The sequence below is a fragment of the Taeniopygia guttata genome, chromosome 1A, assembly GCF_048771995.1.
Source record: "Taeniopygia guttata chromosome 1A, bTaeGut7.mat, whole genome shotgun sequence".
NCBI lineage: Eukaryota > Metazoa > Chordata > Aves > Passeriformes > Estrildidae > Taeniopygia > Taeniopygia guttata.
In genome coordinates this window covers 24,066,799-24,082,974 of record NC_133025.1, presented here as the reverse complement: position 1 = coordinate 24,082,974, position 16,176 = coordinate 24,066,799, and the positions used below count along the sequence as shown (strand labels likewise).

The 16,176-nt window shown below is 38.8% G+C and overlaps 1 protein-coding gene and 1 long non-coding RNA gene across 2 annotated transcripts in view; one reads left to right on the top strand and one right to left on the bottom strand.

Moving 5' to 3' along the window:
• Positions 1–2,449: 2,449 nt before the first annotated feature.
• On the bottom strand, positions 2,450–2,848 carry LOC140681685 (uncharacterized). Its single transcript, XR_012052717.1, has 2 exons — positions 2,739–2,848; positions 2,450–2,620 (listed from the first exon to the last, which is right to left on the bottom strand). It is a non-coding gene; the product is annotated as an uncharacterized lncRNA (long non-coding RNA).
• A 1,766-nt stretch (positions 2,849–4,614) lies between these two features.
• CAPZA2 (capping actin protein of muscle Z-line subunit alpha 2) overlaps positions 4,615–16,176 on the top strand; it is a 29,697-nt gene continuing 18,135 nt past the window's right edge. Inside the window, exon 1 of the mRNA XM_002193255.6 lies at positions 4,615–4,758. Coding sequence (XP_002193291.2) covers positions 4,720–4,758 — 39 coding nt within the window. The 5' untranslated portion in view covers positions 4,615–4,719. The remainder of the gene's footprint in view (positions 4,759–16,176) is intronic.

Sequence of the window (16,176 nt, the reverse complement as noted above, 5' to 3'; positions counted from 1 at the left end):
ACACAAGATCAAAAATTAAGGCCCCACACCACTGTTAAGCAGCATGAAGTATCACTGACTCTGTGAGGCGTTTTTCTCTACACTAGCCCAGAAATTCTCAGCTCTTTACTCACATCTGCTTGAGTGGTTTATCTTTATTGAGATATTATCTACATAAGACATTCAGGTCTACAGAGAATAAAACAAAAAAGGAACTTGGACTCCTACAGTGAATTTCAACTTCATTAAACAAATCAGCACATTTACCATTTCCTGTTGAAAAATAAAATTGCCAAACAATGTCTCCTTTAGAACTAAAGTAAATAAATCCAGTTAGAAGACTACACTTCCTTTTTTTTTTTTTTTTTTTTTTTTTTTTTTTTTTTTTTTTGAGAGGAATAACTAAAAATATAAGCAAGAACCAGGCTCAGCAAGAGGGAAGGAAAGGAATTTTTATGTTTTCTCATGGAGTTTTTCAAAATCAGGTGGCTGCTCAAATCCTGTCGAGCTCCTGTTCTATTCCTGTAACAATTTGATGGCTGGGGAAAGCAGTGCTCCAGCTCTATCAGTTTTGCTTTCTCCTGCTGCTTTCTCAGTCTATCCTGGTACAGAGCAAAGACAAACAAACATGTACACCAAAAGAGAGTGAGACTGGTTCAGGCTGGAGAAGTTTTGGACTTGCTGTAAAGCACACTGCTATCATAATGGTCCTCTTTATGGGGTGCAGAACCCTTACACTTTGATTCTGGTCTGTTTCCTAATGCCCAGCCTGTCCTCTTCCTTTGTTAATCCTAATCCTACTCCATCTCCATATTATCAATAGCTACCAATACAGCATTCCTGATGTTTGAGTAGAAGCTGCAATAAAGGCAGTACAGAAGTATAGCCCTCTTAGTACCAAGTCCTTTGTGCATAAATATATGATTTACCACTTTGAGTTCAGCTTCCCTAGGGTGCACAGAACAGTGTTGAACTACAAGTGTAGTCCTCTCTCATTTCCCTTAGCTTTGTAACTTCAGCTGCCCCTTGTGCTCTTCTCTTGGCCCTTACACCTCTTCACTAGTTCATCACCTTCTTTCCTTTTTATCATCTACCAGTAAAAGGGGATTTGGCTGTCATAATACAGGTACCTAATATTTAGACAGCTGCATCTGAACTCATATAGACAATAATCTTGTCCTTGTCTTAACTAGGTCAGATGAATCTCACCTTTGGAGTGCTTATTTCTCTCTGTTGAAAGAAGCAGAGGGTCATGAGCTGAGACTCGGGTGTTTATCAGCTAAGTATAAAAACTACTCTTCAGTAATCCAATTTTAAATACTCAACAAAACTTTTTTACAGATTATTCATTTGACCAGTCTACTGATTCTGTAGCCTGTATTCTTCAGATATAGGGGATCTGATTGTAGGTTTCTCCAAATGTGTTAGTTATCTTTGCTGTCTTAATATGTTAGCTTTTTAAAAGCCACATTGTTAGCTATTAAAATGTTTTCTATAGTGGCCAACTTATTTTCTTTACCAGTCCTTTGACTCCTTCAATTTATTGTTTGATAAAATTTGCAGACTTGCAAATGGGCTTAATCCAAAATTTTCTGAAGAAAGAATCCTGATTTCCTGCTGAAATGTAAAAGGAAATACTGTCAAGCAAAGAAGATTAGTGACTTCTTATAAAACATCTTTCATTACAGAAAATGTACAGAATGTATTACATCATCCAGGTTAAACAAGTAGGCCCCAAATACACCTCTCATGAGTTTGTCCTTTGAGCAGATGCAATAGATAAAATGTCAATCACCTGCCTTAACGAAAAAGAACGAAAACATGATTTATTTTTTTCTGCATTGTTTATCTCAATGTTCAGGGCCAGTGCAGAAGGACAGAGGTATGCTGTACTAACCACTATGCCCTATCACCTCATTGCCAGTCTTCAGGATGGTTTCAGCACAGAAACTGCACTTCTCTCAAGCCATTGATAGTCCTGCAGGGAGACCTTGCAGTGAGGAGCTCATTGCTCTTCCTCCCAGTGCTATTCAAGGGCCATGGGTCTGGCTCTACAGAGTCAATACAGAAAGAAATGACAGAAGCAGTTCAGCAAAATAGCACAGTACTTGAATGGTAGCTCTACTATGTCTGATCAGATTCAGTAAAACTCAATAGCTGTTGTTTGGGGAGTGTGTGTGTTCTTTTTATAATTAATTAACTTTTCTCCCACTACATCACTAAACCACATACTGCTCATCAGACAGATCTGCTAGCCCACAGTGAGCTTCACATAGTGGGACTAGACAGCTGCTAAGACATGAGTTAGCTAGTAAGCATTATTTTGCTGTTCTGTATGTAATTGTAGTGCAAATTAGTCTTTGATGAATGTGTAGAGACACCGCCACATGAAAAAATAGGAACTTTGTATATGAAATTTACTGGTTGGAAATTGGCTGTACTAAATTTAAAACAGCAGGCAGAGATATATGACTTCATAGAAGATGTGTTTAAATTCCAAACTAACTCATGTATCACTGCTATATCCAAAATCACTTCTTAATCTTGACATCCTTAAGCCTCATATCCTGAATTTTTTTCTGCATCTCCAGGATTATTTTCAGTCCTCCTTTAAAATCCCTCTGAAATGTCTATATTCTTCCTGAGGAGACACACAAACAGTCCAAAACACTTTAGTCACAAAATACAAAGCTACAAAGTCACATTATTTCTGCATGATTATTCATTTCCCCTTAAGTCCTAAGGTCACAGTAAAGTACCTGTGTGGATACTATTAAGAAGAGTCAAATCAGTTTCTATGATGACTACACCATCTTCCTCTGAATCATTCACTTCATCATATTAGTTTCAGCAAACTTCCAAGAAAAAAACTGGTGTAAACATGGTACATCCAACAGACAGATCTATTAACTTACAAGAAAACTGTTCACATTTATCTGAGAAGATCTTCTACCTTTTTGAACTATCTTTCTGATACATATTAAATAAAGCAACACCCATGGCAATATATGGCAATATCCCCCCAGCTGGCAAATCTCAAGGTGTGTTAAGTTAACAGAAGCATTTCATAGACCTCAGGCAGTTTCTCTTAAGACTCCCAAGTGGAAATCATAAACTACTGTTGCACGACACTGAATGCTGTACAATGCTGTTCTCTGCTACAGACCATTAACTTTTATTATTGAGACATAAAATCTATAATATATGCAAGATATTCAAAACCCAGATATACCTTAGATGCACATTTTCTGTTATATACTTAACTCTAAATCTAGCAATGGTCTTATCAAACATTAGCTTTAGTTGTCATTTATCTTATTCCTCACATAAATACACTACTGTCCATTATCTTTATCTTCCATGGCTTCGGGTATTTTAAATCTTTATTCAACTGTCCTAAACCAGCCATGTTGTCCAACCTATACATTATTTTTACTTATTTTATTTTATTTACATGTTTGCATTATATACTGCCTTTCTTTGTGCCATTAGAATACCCACAATTGGCTTGAACCACTTTTTGTCCTATTTCACTTTCCTTCACTTTCATGTGACAGTTCTCCTACAGCATCTAGAGTAACAATCCTAAAAAATTCTACACATATAGGCATATTTTGCCCTACTGCACATTGGCAGAGTTTGTGCAGAACTCATGCAAGAAAGACAGATGTGGATGAACTCCACAGCATGCCAAGATCCTGTGGTTTGAAGCTGGCTACATTCACACCACTAACCATGACTGATGTAGGTGTATCTCAGCACCTGTGATTTTCCCATCAGTGATCAGCTTTTCCTTGTTCATAACGGAGATGAAGTTCACTGTGCCGGACATTAAGAAATTGTCTTTTTAAATGTTACCAAAGAGTAACCACTAGTCCAGAGGCAATCCTTGCAAGTCATCATCCCAAATCCCTGTGCAGCTGCAATGTCACATTTCTGAATGACATTCTTCACAATTTTTTAGTCTGGAGGTAAAAAACTTCCAATCTACTTATTTTTCTCCCATTGATGCCATTCCATGTCCAATATTCTACAGTACAAATCACTTCACACATTTCTGTCTCTGATATTAGACTGAGCTTCCCACAGCCTCCTCCGGCACCTCTGGGTGCCCGGGCCTGGGGCACCTGCTATGATGGTGGCTGAAACCTGGACATTGGCCTCCTGTCTGGGGGTTGGTCTCTTCTCCCAGGCAACCAGAGATGGGACAAGAGGACACAGCTCTAAGCTGTGCCAGGGGAGGTTTATTTTGGATGTTGGGAGGAATTTCTTCACTGAGAGGGCGATTAGATCTGGAAATGGGCTGCCCAGGGCGGTGGGGGTACCATCCCTGGAGCTGTTTAAGAAGAAACTGGATGTGGCACTGATGTCATGGTCTGTGGAACAGGTGGTGTTAGCCATAGGTTGGACTCAACTACCTCAGAAGTCTTTTCCAACCTAATTGACTTTGTGAGTCTTACTTCTGGCTGCCCACAACTCCATTTGCAGTTCAAACCCTTCCAGGATGCCCCTGTTTCCATTCCCAACACTCCCCTCCGCCCCGGGATCCCCCATTTCCCTTTCCCAACACTCCCCTCCGCCCCGGGATCTCCCATTTCCCATTCCCAACGCTCCCCTCATCCCGGGACCCCCGCCCGCCGCGCGCGCACAAGGCGCCGCCCCCGCAGGGAGCGCGCGCGGGTCCCGCCCTTCCTGCCGGGAAGGAGGAGCGGGAGGGGGCGGGCACAGCCGGACGGGAAGATGGCGGACCTGGAGGAGCAGCTGTCCGACGAGGAGAAGGTAGGGATGGCTGGCTAGGTTTTGCCGATCCGCGCCGCCCTCCCGTATTCCGTCCCTGCGAGCCGGTGGGCCCCTGTTTCAGCGTGGCCGCGCAGCCGGGCCCGGCCGCGGGAGGGGCGGGCGAGGCTGAGGCCGGGCCCGGCCGCATCTCCCGCCGCGCCTTGTACGGTGAGGGTCCGGCGGGGGCGGTGCCGCGGCCCGGCGGCCGCTCTGCCGCTCTGCGCTCCCCGCGGCCGCTCCGCCGCTCCCCGCGGCCGCCCCGCCCGGCGTGCGGGGCACGGGGCCGGCAGGGAGAGGCAGAAGAGACGCGGAAGGGCTTTCCCTTCCCCCACCTCCACTTCCCGTTCCCGAGGCGCCGTGCCCCTGCCCGCCGGCTGCTCCGGAGCACCCGGCCTGCCGTCCGCAGGCAGCCCCGCGGGCTCCGGGCGAGAGGGGATACGTGTGATTGACGAGAGGAAGGAGCTGTGGGGGTGAGGAAGGCTGTTTTGCTTCCTGCTAGGAGGCAGAAACTGGGGAAGTGTGAGGTCAAGGAGCAGAGGGACTGTGTTAGAGATGTACCATGTACTCTTCTTGTGGCAGTCGGAAACTCAAATTTAAGGCAGATTTTTTTCCAGAAAAATCTCAAAAGGAGCAGGATGTTTTATAAGACCTCAGTTATCACTGCTCCTTGTCATCCTCTGGGGGATCCAGCTTCACAGCAGCTGCCCGTTTCCAAGCTAGGGTGTGGTGTTTTGTGTACATGGTGCACTGCTTCTGCCTTTATATAACGCATGCTCTTGCTGACTTTCCACTTTAAAAACTTACATTTTCATGTCTGTGGAAGTTGTGAGATGACTCAAATGTGGAAGGCATGAAAAATGATATTTCAAACTTACTTGAATTTAGAAGGATGTCTAAAATATCTAAGTGGTTACAGTAAGACAGGCTTTCTGTTTGACCCTGTTTTATAAGTAGAGATGCACTGATATATCTAGGAGTGCATAGCAACTAGATCTTGCTATTCTCTTCCCAAGAGGTTTGAAGACTCTGCCTTCCTCTGCTTAAATCACATTTCAAGGCCACCTCTGTGTTGATACAGGTGATCCAGAAGTACAAGTGGTAATTGCATTTTTTCTAGCCCCTTATAGAAAATAGAAGTAACACTAATCAAGTGCATTGTTCCAGAAGGTATGCTGAAAATACTTTGACTACAAGTTATCTTGTTATCACTGAATGGTTAAGATTGGAAGGGATCCTTGGATATCATATTTTAGAGTCATCTAGAGCAGTTTGCCCAGTACTGTGTGCAGGTGGCTTTTGCAACTCTCTGGGGATGCAGACTCCATAGCCTCCTTGGACAACCTGTGGCAATGCTCAGTCACTTTTGCAGTGAAAAAGTGTTTCCTTGTGCTCAGATGGTACCTCCTATGTTTCATTTTATGCCCATTGCTTCTTGTCCTGTCAAATAATAAAAGACTGGCAGTTTTATCTTGTCTCTGTGTGATTTTGGCAGCACTGCCTGTGCTTTTGTGGCTGATGGAGTTGTGAACTTTCTTCCGCTCACAGATTTAGTTTTTTCTCCAAAAATGAGTGCAGAGACTCTGCCTGCCTTGGTATAAGTGAATAGAATGAGCATTCATCCATTGTAAATTTAAATTGATTTCTCTATCAGTCCCATATAAAATTGATTGTATGAGTGGAATTTTCTAAGCCTAAGAGTATATTTTATTGGCTAAGAAACCAACGATGGGTAGCACTGCAAACTCATGGAAAATATACATGTGATACCTTAAGATTTTGTTTCTGATGCATTAAGTTGTGCCATCGTTGTACAACAAAAATGTTATTTTCAATTTTACTTAGCTTAAAAAAAAATCACAACTGGATGGCATTTGACAGACACACCCTTCTCACTCATCCAGTTAGGACTATAAATAAATGCAGGAGTAGATGCAAAGAGGCAAACATTGATTTTCGTGAGAAATAAAACACATTGCTCCTTTATATATTTTCCTTCCATGACACAGAACTGATAATGTTGAAGGCTGATGCACATGATGGTGGTGATGTAGTTTTGTAGATAATTTCAGTAGAGACATAACTAGAACCCTGAAACTACTCAAACTCAAGGAGGAAAAAAGGTGAAACAAGTAACAGAATTGTTTTTTTTCTCAGACTTCTAATGATGTATGAGCCCAAATAAGTGAGAAATCGAGTGATGTAATGATAGGACAAGTTCAGAAAGGTCTTTGATTCATATCTTACTTCATGTTTAGTCAAAAGATTTTAAGTGTTGCAAAGGCAGTAAGCAGTTCCATGTACCTTACTATTGCTGGATTTAAGATGACTGTGTTTAGCTGTAGCATAATTCAAGTTTAAAACTGGCAGTGTTTAGCGTAATTGAGAATATAGAAAGGGGCATAATTGAAATAGTGGCAAACCATATTGTTACAATTCAGGTAAATAATCTTTAAAACCAAGGAAGGAGAAGAGCCAGAAAGAGCATTTCAATATTCAAGAAAGTTTTGAACTCAATTTTGTTCCTCAGATTCCCATTTTTAAAGAGATTTTTGAAGACTTGTTTTTCTTTCAATGATGCAATGAGTGTTGCATCATTGCAACAATATGAGGACTATTTGTAGCAAATAAGGTGTGTGAGATTTTTGTGAATCCAAAGTTCTGAAGTTGGACCATTGCCAGTGAAATTTACTGCTTTTAGCATCCAGCGATTTTCCAGTGCTAAAAGACAGCATTTGTGATCCACAGTATTTTGTAGTTGTGTTTTTCACATGGGTCACTGAAAGTTCAGAAGTTTTTATGTATGTTGAATAACATAACTTTGTTTGTTTATTGATTCAGTTTGTTTATTTAAAAATGGGATGTAAGAGGTGGAAATCTTGAAGCCCTGAACTCTCAAACACCAAAGTCATCACTTCTGCACCCTTCCTACAGATATTGCATCATCACTTAACAAGTTTTGAAGATGCAAAACCTGTTCATGTGTGCAGGATATTTGTAGTTTTGTTAAAGTCTAGTAACCATTTTTTGCAGTTCAATTTTATTCTGTTTTTTCTATAAATGGTTTTCTTACCTGTAGCTACATAAAACTAATAAATATGCATTAAAAATATAAATAGCATATTAGTGGGAATATTAAAGGTACAATTTATCTACATGAGTGTAGGCCATAATTAATGAAAGGTACTGATTTTACTTTAAAAGTTGCATTTGCTAATGTAAATACTTAAATTTACAAACAATGGCACAAATGAAAAACAGCATAAAAACTATTTAAATCATAAAACTAGTGTTCTCTAGTCCATTTTTGGTGACTTGAAGGGACATGTTTTCTGTAGGTTTGGTTGGGGTATTTTGTTTTTAATGCAAATTTACAAAGCAGAGGAGTTAAATAGCTGTGTATGACTTGAGATACAGACTCAGAAAATCAGGATGCCTTCAGGGAGGAAAGGATAACACATGAAGTTTTTAAATACTAAATTAGCTCTTGCATTCCTTAAAATGCTGAACATAGTAAATATGGGAATTGTCAAACATATTTTTTGAAAAAAGGAACTACACCTCTTTCAATAAGTTTATATCTCAGTAGTTTCACTTATTCAGAAAGATGGGGTTTAAGAGTGTGATTAGAAGAAAACTTCACTTAAAATGAGGAAGTTGTCGCGTTTGTCAAAGTGAGCCTGGATGGCTTCCAGGTATTTCCTGGTGCATGGGGTAACTTTGTAACTTCTTAAATTTGTAGATTTTAACACCTAATTTACCTCATAAACTAAACTCTGCAGTGTAGTTTTGTCAGATTAAGGAAAACCCATTTCTTATGTCAGTGATTTGGAATGAAAAGTTTATGCCAGTAAAATGAATCTCTCACCTCTAATGTTGTCTTTAGAGCATAATACATTGGCAGCAGATTGCAGTTACATGTACAAGCCCACCAATGTGAAAGGCTCAGGTACTTTTCTCAATGCAAATATAAACCTTTTTCCTCAAACTGCTTTGAAAGCATTAGCAGAAATTTTGACAGAAAAAAAAATGTTACTTTTCTAATTTACATGTGTTAAAGCAATTCCTGTGCTCTACATCATTCATTTTGAAAGGATTTAGAATTCTGACTTTCAGAATTGTGTTAAATGAAACTTGGAGACTGTAGATAAGTAGGAGGTGCATTTGAATAACATTTTTGAGTATAATTGCACTGTAATCTATAAAGTAAGCTTTAAGTCTTGCAAGTATCCTTGATAACATTTTGATGAAATTCTTTAGTAAGAATGAGGAAGTTAGGAGTGCTTTTCAGACTGACATGTAATTTTGAATATTGGAGGCCTTCCAACATTTAAGATTTTTATGTCCATCTCAGGATATACATGAAAATGTGTGTGAAGATAGTATGTTGTCTTGAGTTAGGTTTTTTTTTTTTTTTTTTAACTAGAAATGCATCAATACCATTGAGATTGAAGGACAGATATTTATTTGAATCACTTCCTTGGGAAACCATTAAACACTGTCTGAAGAAGTGATCATATATTGTATGTGTAACTGCAAATAATTACTTAGTTTACTCCTACACTCATACTGTCTGGAAGAAATTTCTGAAGGTAACTCAAATGCTGGTTAGTCAAAATGGGCCAGCTTAGATAAGGTTGCTTAGGGACTTGCCCTTTGAGTTTTGGGTGTCTCCAGGAACCGAGACTGTACTCGCTCTCTGGGTGAGGTGTTGCAATGTTTGTCTAAGCCTACAGTCAGAAAAGTATCCTAATATATAATTGTTGCAACTTGTGTACAGTGCTGCTTCTCTTTTACTATGTACCTCCATAATGAGTTACTGTGCAAAGAAAAATTGTTTGCCTTTTTGACAAGTGAAAAGTAAGTACTTGAAGCTTGACAATGAATACAAATGAAACCTGTTATTATAAGTAAAAGATCAGTGATTTCTAAGATTTCAGGTCATATATTTTTTTCCTTAGTACTAGTTTGAAAAAATCAGGTACCCTTTGGGAATTTTGACTTCTGTCATGTTGGGGAGTATTGGGGTATTCATAATGCAGTGGCACCTGAGGACCATCAAAAGCCTCCTTCCTGCTGTCTTTGTATTCTCAAAACTTCTTGCAGAAGCCTACTACCGAGGAAACCTCATAGCTCAAGTAGATAAGAGAAACAAATTGAAGCAAAAATAGAGTAATAGGACAAGTTATTGGCAAATACAGAGATGAAACTGGAGACATTACTTTATGATATAATAGGTATGGTTCTACCTCCTACCAATACAGTCTTCAACCTGCAGTTCTGCTGTGAAATTCTATTTTCAGTTGGTTTCAGTTTTGGCAGTCAAAAAGGAACAGGAAAAGGGGTTTACCTGCATTATTTAGCAAACCCATGTATTTTTTACAGCCCTGTATACTATTCATTTTCAGGCTCTGGAAGTGGGACGTAAAGGAGTTTATAGTGCTTGTTGAGAAGTGAAAGCAGGCTTTTGAGCATGCAGCAATTACTTTTTTAATCCTTGAGTGACAAACTTCTGAAATGGAAAATACTTCCAGTACTTTCTTAGCTTGACAGAAGGCATTAAAACCTTGACCTATTCAAGAGAATTGTAAGACACTGGAATTGGGAGGGAGAGACCACAGTTACAGTAGTACCTTATTCTATCCATTTTCAGCAAGGTCTGTTACATACCTTTTTTCTCGCCACTGCTATTGAATCTGGGCTTAATGTCCTTGGAGTATCTCAGTGTAGAAAGAAGAATCACTTTAAAAACTTGGGCTTTGTAGTAGAAGAATATTTTGCAAATATGGACCAAGTGCTTTTTATCTTACAGTGGATACCACTTTGTAAAGACTGATGAGAAAGAGAGGCCTTGATGCTGCAGCTGAGGATCATGTGTGTTCGTGTGTGTGTAACAGGACAGCTTGGATTTTTATGTGGAGATGACACTGTTGGTTTCTTTGTGAAGTCTTAGTTAGCCATTTCTTGTACCATGTACATCTCATATAAAACCTAATGCTTCTGCTTTTCATGAAATGTAAAATTTTACTACTTTTTCAGTGGATGACAACAAGGAAATAATTTTTTGCAAGGAAGTAATTTTTTATGTTGCTTATATGTTGTCTGTTTGATCCATAAGCTTAAGTATGCAGTTGCTTGACTACAGTTGTATATATTTATATATAATGATAAATAGTTGCATATAAATATATACATTATACAATATATACATAAATAGTTGTGTATAAATATCTATATAATAAAAGGTTTCCAATTTTATATATTTAGGAGTAATAAGAATAACTAAAGTATAACATGGGGGAGATTTATCTTCTCTTACTTTTTTGTGGTTAGTCTTGTGTATTACTCAAATAACATCCTTTGCTTTCATATTCCTTTTTGCTATCTATGTCTGATGCACTGACTTTCAGGAGTTTGGGTTTTTTAAAATTTTCCTAGTATGATGTGATTGTGTAAAGTGATTTTAAGATGGAGACTTTTATGATATTTAGATACTCTTCTGCTGAAAGGTCCTACAGTGAAGCATCCACCACCTTTCAAAGTGGTTATTTTTGTGAAAAAAAATCTCATGATTGAAGTCAGATCGTCAGGTAAGAATGAAGCTAAATTACCACACGTTGTGTAAGATTTACTTTTTGCATCACTGTGAAGGGCTGGTACCATTACATATTCTTAAATACTTGTGTATTAAAAACAATTGGGGAAAACACGTGTTCTCCAGATGCAGTGTAGCTTTAGGCATTACAGTTGAGGAAATGTCTGTTCAGTCAATGCCATAGGTATGGAATGTGCCCCTCCTTTCCTGTGCCACAGAACCACATTTTTACAGTGTTTTTTCCTTAGCTCTTCTAGAAGCAGAAGTGAACTGGATACTGCAGTGAATTTTCATTTGAGCTTGGTAGGAAGGCAGTTGCAGCACTACATTTATATTCATTCCCTCTCTACCAGAGTCTCTGCCTTTGTTCCATGTTTATGTGAAATGATGCATGTTTGGGGATGCTGTTTTGCTGTTTGAAGTTATACCCGTGGGTATGGTGAGGTTTATGAGATACTGTGAAGGCAGTTTGCTGCTGACATGGGGTAATTCCTTTCTCACAGTTTTGTTCTCGGAGCTTGTCCAGCTGTTTGAAGGCTTTTTTGCCTTACTAAACTGTCAGCAGCAGGAAGCAATAATAATTATTTAAAGCTCCTTTTTAGCTAAATTGGTTGTTATCTTCTTGCCACCTTCTAAAGCTATTCTTTAGCTAGATCAATTTGCTTGTCTGAATACTCACAGAAATAGATGAGCACTGATGATACATAGGAGTTTGTAAAGATAATGGTGTAACATCCTGGGAGGTATCTAACCTAAAGACTTAATGAGCAATTGGAGCCAGTACTACTCAATATCTAGCTACCCAAAGGGGAAGCCAGTTACATTTTCTTTAAACACCGAAGGGTTTAAAAAGTCAAAAACTATGTTGATGCTTGGTACAGCATCAAGCATTGTATCCTGCAAATATTTGAACCTTAGACTGTGCTCCTTGATGTGTTTTATTTGTCAATGCAAAATTGATTTTGAGTGGTAGATGTTAGAGGAGTTTTGCTTTATAAGGAACAATAAAAAGCTGCATATTGAAAAATAATGGTACAGCTCAAGCTGAACTCAAATCAGAAGTTTGAATCAAACTCAGAACTGAGTAAAACTAGGTAAGTGTTATGTCCAGTTTCCCTTCAGTGAATACAGTCTGTATCGCTTAGTTTGAGTGTGACTTACAGACCTTGAGAAAATACAAATTTGCCTCATTTAACTGATGTCTGTGTTAATATTTATTTATGTGACTATGAGCTAATTGTGAGAAAACCCTGTAGCTAATTTAAGTGGGTCAGGACAAACCCATTTGTTTAGTTGCCTGCAGACAGGTTTTTAACAAGAACTACACAGAAGGCATGACTGAGAACAGAGCTCTCTAGTCTCTAGTAGAGAGAGATGTGATGTGATATCTCATCATCTTTTTTTTGCCAAACGCAGGTTCTCTGAGTGGGAGATTTATTGTGTGCTGTAAGATAGCAAGGGTACCCTCAGGAATCTGGAATGTAAATGCACGATATACAATGCTTTGAGCCTGCTGTAACAGTGATAAAAGTAACTTTGGGAAGCTCTTTTTATTCCCCTGTGATTAGCAATAAAGTTGTCTTTGAGTGGAAATTATTGTGGGAATCTTTTGCATTCCCTCTCTCTTCCTACTTTCTCTTAGGTAAAAAGGGGTTTTTAGTATCTATTTCACTATTTCATTTTTACTGCTGTGGAGCAGTGAGCTTTAGCCTATTAGGAGTGTAAAGGAAGGGGTGGGTCTCCCTGCTGCAACAAGTTCACAGCTGGATTTCTGAATTTGAAATAGAGGATATATAGGAAAGAGTAAGGGTGAGTATATGGTTTCACAGTATCCTACTTTATCAGCATGTTTTTTCTGTGCAGCATGGATGTTGATTGAAGGAGTGAGCTGTCCGGGTGCCTAGCAAACAAAACTGTGAAATACCTGTCTTTCAGTCAAGTTAAAAAGGGAGAAAGAAAAATGAAAGAGGGAGAGTTTTAATGTCTTTGTTACTGTTAGATGCACCGTAGCAGAGTCCGAGGAGCGAGCTGCCTTGGCGCGGCTGACAGTGGCCCTGCAGAGCCCTGCAGTGGAGCACTTCTCCTTGACCATATATAGGCACATACAGCACTCAAGGTCCGGCTTCTCCAACCAGTGTCGCTTCTCATGTGGCAGGAACAGGAAGAGTGATCTCGGAGCATCTGAAGCCACTATCTATAACGTCTTAAAAATAAAATAAACTTCAGAATGTCTTAGGCTGGAAAAGATAGAGGAGTAGGATTTCTGTCATGTACCTGATGGGTGTCATGCATTGAGAAAAATTCAACTGTGAAGTAAAGGCAGAAGTATGGAAAAAATAGATTTAGCATAACTGTGACCATTCTGTACATTACTACATTGCTCTTTGCTAGGGTAGTCTGAAAACTGCAAATATTGTTGTAACTGAGTGTACGAATTTGTTGATAGACCAACTGTTTTAATCCCTAGCAGAATAAAGAATTAGGCATAATGCCTAATATTGATCACGTACATCAATCCTGTCCTTTTCTCTTTTGCTAGGCTTCTCTGTATGAATTTTTACCTTAATTGACATAGTTTACTTTATAAAATCAATAAGCTTGTAGGTTTGATAAACTTTTAACTGATGTAACGGGGTAGCATTTGACTTCACTTGAATTGTGAAAGTAAATCTTGCTTGCTCTTACCTCCTGAGAGCAGATTTCAGTTTAAGCAAGACTGTGAGTGGTGTAAATTGAAAACTGGATAAAGAGAGGGGCTGCAGTGGGGAATGCTTCCCTTCTCAGGGTTTCAGAAGTAATTTTTATACTTTTTTTTAAACTTGCTCTCAGCTTCTGTATGATTTGTCCAAATTAATGCTCAAACCTGCACAAAGGCACAATTCATAAAAACATGTAGGTTGGGGTTTTTTGCATTCAAGAAATTTAATATAGAAAAGGCATGGTTCCTTACATAGGTTTGTGGTAAAAGCTGGTTTTTTGTAAACCATTGGTGATCAGATGTTCTGGGTTAGTGAAGTCTGAAGTTTATAGCTTCTTGCTACTCTGAAGACTTGAAGCTGGAAACTGGCTCAAATCTACATCAATAAAACACTACCTTAACCTTTAGGTAGTGTTTTGGGAGTAATTACAGTAATAAGTGGAGAAACTTCAGGTATTTTATGTCTTTGAGTTTTCTAAAGGAAGACTCAACTGTAACAATTTTTTGTTACTTGCTGATACATATGTAAGTTTCTTGTACTGTGTGTAAGGGTGAAGTACTCTTGAATGGAAAAGGGTTTTGTTGTTTGGATTCTTAAGATATTATGATGGTTCTGTTTTGGCTTGCTCAAATAAATTTTTAGACACCTCAGCACATTGAATAATCAGCATTGGTTGCAAATGCCCCTGATTGGTTTTCTTAAAATTATTTTCAGCAGATAGGACTTCCTATCTCAGTTTGACTAAAGAGCAGTTTAGCTTTTTGCTTGTCATTTTATATTACAGGTTATGTGCATTTTTAATTTATCTTTCTTTAGTTGCCTGTGAACATCATATTTTATACAGAGTACCCCTTTGTTTTAATTGTGCTTCCCCAAGTGATAGCTGAGGCTTTTTGCTGCCAAAGGGGGAGATCTTAATCTCGTAGAATCTGATGGAAGTACATTCATTTATCCTTCAGCATCAGTCTGGGTTTGAAAAACAGAAGCCTCCTTTAGAGCATTTATTTCTGGAAAAAATCAGTGGCAATACATCTGTAACTGCTTTTCAATTCTAATGTGTTAAGTGAGACTACTGGATTTAATTCTTTTATATGGGCTTCCTGTATGTATGAATTGGGGAAATAATGTCTTTATCAGATACTCATCAGGGAGAAGTTAATTCAGTTTAACTGCTGAAGGAAAGGGAATAACTTTTAAATTGGCTTCACAAAGGCAGGTAAGCAAAATACAGTGTCTTAGCTGATACACTCTCAACTTCTGAAAACACATTCAATTTTTTTGCTTTTGTAAACATGAATATACTTTATACTTGATGAGGTACTCATTGCAAATTTGCATGATTGTTTATCTGTTCTATAAAATGTTTCATCTATGATGAATTTTCACACAGAAAGCTATCAGTGAGAAATTGAATTTACTTGTAAAATGTTTGTAAAAAGTAATGTCTAGGTTGGTCTGTCGTGAGGACATCTGAATGCTTTTGAATGAATATTACTTATAGTGTAGCTAATTTGATAAGAATAGTTTTTACTAATAGTGAAAAAACAGCTGAAAATGAGGTAGTGCTCCAGTTTTAGTGTAGACCCAATGTCTCACCTTACAGGTGTTACCAGTTTAAAGCATGTGGTCATTCAGGGTGCAGTTTGGGCATGTTTTGCTTAATTTTGCTTCTATAGCTGCTGTCTGCCTAAAACTTATGGACCTGTTATTTCACAACTCCAGATGTTTAGAAGTCTTGTTTCTCTGCTTGCCCAGAGCTAACCTGGCCTTGGCAGGGGTAAGCAGTCCTGTTCACCTGAAGTCAATGAATCAAGAAATGCTGTTCCTTCATCTTGAGCTGGGAGTCAGCCCACTGGTAGTCATGCTGAAATCACACAACTAAATACTTGCTTTTCATGGCTGATCCAGGACCCTATTAATTGGTGTAATGGTTTAACCCCGGGCCACCAAGCACCACACAGCCACTCAGTCACTGCCCCACCAGTGGGATAGGGGAGAGAATTGGAAGGGTAAAAGTAGGAAAACTCATGGGTTGAGATAAATACAATTTAAGAAGGAAAGCAAAAGTTGTGCATGCAAGCAAAGCTAAATAGGGAATTAATTCAGTATTTCCCATGGGCAGGCAGC